The following is a 6,071-nucleotide window of genomic DNA, read 5'->3' as shown; positions in this document are numbered from 1 at the left end:
TTAAAATTATTTAAATACCCTTACATACTAGTCTCACAAATCATAAATAAATTATAAAATTCAATATAATTTAAAAAATTAAATTATAAAATATAATATAATAATATAGCTTTACATACTAGTTTCATAAATCATAAATAAATTATAAAATACAATATAATTTAAACAAATTAAATTATAAAATATAATATAATAATATACCCTTACATACTATCTCATAAATCATATATAAATTATAAAATGCAATAATTTTAAATAAATTAAATTATAAAATATAATATAATATAATATAATAATATACCCTTACATACTATCTCATAAATCATATATAAATTATAAAATGCAATAATTTTAAATAAATTAAATTATAAAATATAATATAATATAATATAATAATATACCCTTACATACTATCTCATAAATCATAAATAAGTTATAAAATACAATAAATTTAATTATAAAATATAATATAATAATATATAAATTTCAGAAAAATATATTTATAAATCAATTTCCATTCACAAATATAACTGCTACCATCATCATCAATAAATACTTAATTAAAGGCTTAATCTTGAATCTCTGAAAGTTTTAAGGAAAGTGATATTTTCACTAAATAATCACAGAATCTAACCAGTCGTTACGAAATATGACTCGACGCTGAGTAATCAAAGGTAGTTGCAAAATATGACCCGTCTTTGAAATCCCATTTTACTCGTTACTGGACAACAAACGATAATCATGGATGATATGCAATTAAGTGGCCTGTTCGTTTTGTCCTTCACAATTTCGTTTGTCAATTCCGAGCGACAATCGGCAAAGTTTCTGGTAAACGTCACCGCATATGCCATAAAAAGTGGCGTTCCCTGACTTCCCTTAACAGAATCTTTGTCATCTGTCCATCACCCGCATTCGGGTATCATTTTATTTCATAATATCTTCATTTCTCTCTCAGGACGTCGGGGGTTCTCATTCAGTCCGCTATATGCTCTGCTCTGCTCTGCTTCCAAATTGCTCCTTGCATGCGTCCAAGCCTTTGTGCTTTTTACTCAGAAGTGTCTGCTGTAGCCTCTGGCACTTTGAAGCTGGCTGGCAGTTCAAACCCATATTCTCTCAACCTGTAAGTTTGCTTCTATAAAGAAGCCCTCGCACTAATATTTTGTTAAACAATTCTGTGATCCCATGGAACTGGTTTCATCAAATGCCGTGGCCAATGGAAGTCTGCCAGAATCGAAATCTGCACCTCGGGTCGTCGACCTCCGTTCCGACACCGTGACTCGGCCGACCGATGCGATGCGTGCCGCAATGGCGAACGCTGACGTGGACGACGACGTCCTGGGTTCGGATCCCACGGCGGACCAGTTACAGCACCAGGTTGCCAAAGTAATGGGCAAAGAGGCTGGTTTGTTCGTGGCCTCGGGCACCATGGGGAACCTTATCAGCGTTCTTGTTCATTGCGAGGTCTCTTTATTCCTTTTCTTTTCTTGAATTTGTCCAATAAATTATTTTTATTCCTTTGGAAAAAAATCATTTTGGTGACCTTATCAGCGTTCTGGTTCATTGCGAGGTCTCTTTATTCCTTTTCTTTTCTTGAATTTTTCCAGTAAATTATTTTTATTCCTTTGGAAAAAAATCATTTTGGTGGAATTGTGGTTAAATATCTTTTTGTTATTTTGCAATTTGCTACTTGATAAATATCTTTGAGATTATGATTTAACGAGGTCTTTTCATCCTTTTTCTTTCCTTGAATTTGTCAAGTAAATTATTTTTATTCCTTAGGAAAACAAAAAATTCATTTTGGTGAAATGGTGCTTAAATATTATCGTTTTGTTATTTTGCAATTTGCTACTGATAAATATCTTTGAGATTAGGATTTAATAAATGAAAATTCACTGTGTTATTATGGTGTTGTGTCAGGTGAGGGGCAGTGAAGTGATACTTGGTTCAGACAGCCACATACATTTGTATGAAAATGGTGGAATTTCAACAATTGGTCACGTCCATCCCCGAGTGGTTCCTAACAAAGAAGATGGAACAATGGACCTGAGAAAAATTGAAGCTTCCATTCGGTGTGCAGAGTTATATTACCCTACAACACGCCTCATATGCATAGAGAACACGCATGCGAAGTAAGTTGCTATACTGTTCCCTGAATCCGTGGAATCCATGGCTGGCTTTTACAGTTTAATGATGATAAATTTTTCTTTGGCTGCTGAAGGTGGCCGTGCTAATCTAATTTGCATTAAAACAACTTAAGTTGTGATAATTGTCTTTCTGGCTGCTGAAGGTAGCTGTGGTAATCTCAGGAACAATTTAGTTCAATTTTTAGAAATTCCATGGCCTTTTTTTGTGTTTTTTTCGGTCGGGTAGAGTTTCATATGTCTTTATGTTTAGGGAGGAGATCGAGAGGAGACAAGGGGAGATTTAATAGTCTTAAGATGTCACAGTCTGTTAATATTCTAAACACACAGGAGGGAGGGGAAAGCTGAGCAAGGAACCATATCAGCCTCACTGCCAATCAACCACTATGTTGGTAGAAAAGGGCCATAACATCACTTTGTTTAAGGTGGGGCTATACTTATGGCCATGAGCTCTATCAGCTTCACATATTTCTTTAACAGTATGTTATGTAAGAGTGTAGTGGTAGAAGAATCACTGCAGCTTCCTTCATGAGAGGACTTTTGATCTAGAAACAACAGCTTGAGACGATGATGGCCTGATTTATACTTAAGCCCTAATCGATATCATAGTGTCTGCAATAGGAAGATCCAGCAATAAAATTAAACCACAGTGTCAATAGGCATGGCCCGTGATGATCAATTAAGAAAATCTGGAGAGAAAAACTCCGTTGTTCTCTCCTTTTCTACAAGATTCCTCTATCCCCGTCAAAGAGGTTTTCATTCAGCCTATTTTTCTCTATAAAAATGCGACTCGTAAGAGTGCTTCTATATCCGGAAGAAGTCCAACATGGGACCCTTACTAATTCTTTAAAATTCTCAATCAAGAAAGTTAAATTGTGTACTATTAAATTCCCTAAAACCAACTGATTGATGTAGCTGTATAAAGATATAAAATCCAATTACTGCAGTTCCAGTGTGCAATCCATAAAATAGATTAATGGGTGCAGTCCATCTAGAAACTGAACAGGCCCAAATGGCCCTTAACTTTCTGCCCTGCATCTCTTAAAATTTCTGTCCTGCATCATTCTCTCCTTGCTTTGAAAATGTCTCCATCTTGTGGTTCAGAGTTTAGGATGCACACCGACCCCACTATATTTAATCAGTTCTTTCTTGGTGACCCATGTCTGATAAGATTCTTGATGTCTTCTCTTTTCTCTTTGGCGGCCAATGTAAGCGTACAATTTCATTAGAGAATAAACCGGCAATCTTGCTGACATCATGTCTTCTTACATGGAACAAAATGGACCATGTTTAAAAACCTGTCCACGGCAACATAAAATGGAATCATTACCTCCTGGAATACGAGGCAATCACAGCAAAAAGTCCATAAAGATATCAATCCAGGTTCCTCCTAGCATCGGTAGGGGTTTCTATGACCTGGTGTGTTGTGATCCTATTGCCATTTGACAAGTCCTGCAAGTAGACACAAATCTGTTTAGATCCACATATGTGTGGCCAGTAAATTTTTCTCTGAGAGGGTGGTTGTCATGTACCTGCTAATATGACCACCAAGTGCTCTACAATATGTCTCTCTAATTCATTGAACCTTTAAGAATGCACAGTTGCTTGCCACATAATAGAAAAACTTCCATCATCAAATAATCTCGATATGGATTCCGACCTGTGCTGGCCAGATTATGAAAGAATATGACAACTTTGCTAAACAAATTGTCAACCTCATATTCCTCCTTCAAATTTTCAAAACCCTCTAGCTGATTACTCATGGTAACAAGTAAATGATGCCTTTGACTTCGTGCATCCATTACTCTTTTGATTTCCCTCTTTGATGTTGTATCACAAACTAATGACTCTGCAAGTATGAAGCCCATTTTGCATGCCTATGAGATAAATTAGGCTGCGACCAGTGCTTTTAGAAACTGGCCGAACCATAACCAGAACTGGTCAGTTTGACTGGTTCACCCCTCGGGTCTTGAACTCGGTTGTGAACCGGTTTGATTTGTTAACTGGCTGGTTCAACTGGTTGAGACCTTTGACTTTTATTAAAATATTAGTAATTTATGTATGCTTTCCTGTGGTGCTCCCCAAGTGGGTGTGGGGTGACAAAGACATCCTCATGGGTCTCCAAGTGGATCGAAAATGCCTGTAGACCATTTGTAAGGGCTAGGATGGTGATGTAAGCCCTCCCTCTGCAGCGGGAGACATCCTCTAGGCCCTAGTACATTTTCCAAGTGTCTGGTCACTGGTGCAAGTGTGGAGCCCTGCTGGGCGTGGTGAACCAGGCACATCATCCTCATCCAAAAGGTGGAACACAAGCAATCAATGATCGGTGTTGGAGATCCATGAAGCAATATCTGCTATGGTGGAGGCCCATGGCTCTCAACGCTTACCCTACAAGTGCTAATGTGGCTCTTTGGAGGGCTAGGACCTCGTATAGGGAGACCAAGCCCCAAATGAAGACCCACATGCAATTCAGCAGAAGATCCAATGCGTCCCTCTGCCCTCCAATGCAACAAGTCATTAGAATAATCAATTAATAAAGCTTACAAGTCATGGGATCAATGAGACACTTCATGGTGGCATGCCCTTCCATAGTGGGCTTTGGCATGTACAAGTGTCTCCAAGCTCAATAGGGGGTTAACCAAGGACCCTATTAGGTGGTTTCAACCTCTAAAGGGGATGACATGTCCATAGTACATACTTTAAGTGGTAGGTGGAAAATGATATAATAATGGAATGGAGTGGGGATCAGGGGAATCATCCAGACCACATGTCAAGGTGCAAGGGTAGCTATAATAATGGAAGCCCACACCTGGGTATGAGTGAAGGAGAGAGCAAATCGTGGTACATGAGCTACCTCGACCTTTGTTTTTCCACCTTTCTTCATATGCCCTTTTCCTTTGATTGATTTTTCTTCATAATTGCTCGGTGCTCCAGGGGATGGAGAGCATGATGTGTGATATGTAGCAGCGGATACCCAATTGAGGTGGGACAGTTCATCGCCCACCAGGGTTTGGAACAATCATGGGTTCCTTAATGATGAAGGGGGCTCATCTAAGGCCCATAGGAACTAAGGTGATGGTCATGGATGAGGGGTAGAGCTCATGTTTGGCTTTTTCCCACATGCTAAATTTGTGTACCCGACCATCTTTTGCATTTTGTGGTACATTTCCTATTGAGAGTGGCCAAGTTATGCTTTTTATTTTCTTTTTAGTTGCACCAACCTCGAGGGCATCGTTCCAGGCCCGACCCAAGGTTTGGGCAAGGGGAGGGGGAGGCTAACCCTGTGTGGATCCAGTGGACACATGTGGACCCAGATGCAAAAAGAGATGAATGGGGCTAAATGAGTCGAAGGGGAGTAGTGTAGGTGGTATTGGGAAGCGGGACCACGTAACCAAAATCGAGATTTCCCATGGAGTGCCATCCCTAAAGCCAATGGCCAGTAAAGGATATCCCACAGGACTATGATACAAGGGTAACCATGAAATTGGGCAATGGAGACAAGAATACAGACTTAACCCACTCTTTCCGCCGAATCCCTCCACCAATTCATGCCCAAAAGTGCCCATGACAAGTAAGGAAAATTACTCAACTATACCAATGAAAAGCCATACCTTTGGGGTCGAGAGGCCCACCTTCAAACATACATTCATAACAGATGGGCAAGGGACCACATGGCTGGCTCAGGTGGCGGAGAAAATGGCACATCAAGCTATTTGGGGGCTGCAAGGGGCTACTGGTTGCCGACTGAGGACCATCTAGGAGAAATTTTTTCTCCTATGCATACTACCCACTGGTGGTTTGTTACATCTGGCTCCAACTTGGACATGAGCTCTCGGAAAAGTGCACAAAACCACTTGAACGGGAGGTCATGAGAACACTAGCGATCTCTTGGTATCGTAGACCTGTTACCTGCACATATCAAAGACCAAG

General features: G+C 39.6%; 1 protein-coding gene across 2 annotated transcripts in view; it reads left to right on the top strand.

The window, feature by feature from the left end:
- Window positions 1-694: 694 nt before the first annotated feature.
- LOC149227408 (putative low-specificity L-threonine aldolase 2) overlaps window positions 695-6,071 on the top strand; it is a 133,391-nt gene continuing 128,014 nt past the window's right edge. The window contains exons 1-3 of one of the 2 annotated variants that reach the window (XM_089377779.1): window positions 706-828; window positions 956-1,461; window positions 1,918-2,129. In XM_089377779.1, the coding sequence (XP_089233905.1) occupies window positions 1,183-1,461; window positions 1,918-2,129 (491 nt within the window). In that variant the 5' untranslated portion in view covers window positions 706-828; window positions 956-1,182. Of the gene's footprint in view, window positions 1,462-1,917; window positions 2,130-6,071 lie in introns of both variants that reach the window. The other variant, XM_089377778.1, reaches the window with a different exon arrangement.

The sequence above is a fragment of the Pinus tabuliformis genome, chromosome J, assembly GCF_031772625.1.
Source record: "Pinus tabuliformis cultivar Carrire ecotype Pingquan chromosome J, CPIR1, whole genome shotgun sequence".
Lineage (NCBI taxonomy): Eukaryota > Viridiplantae > Streptophyta > Pinopsida > Pinales > Pinaceae > Pinus > Pinus tabuliformis.
Note: the sequence above shows the minus strand (reverse complement) of the source record. Positions and strands in the feature narration are given on the sequence as shown.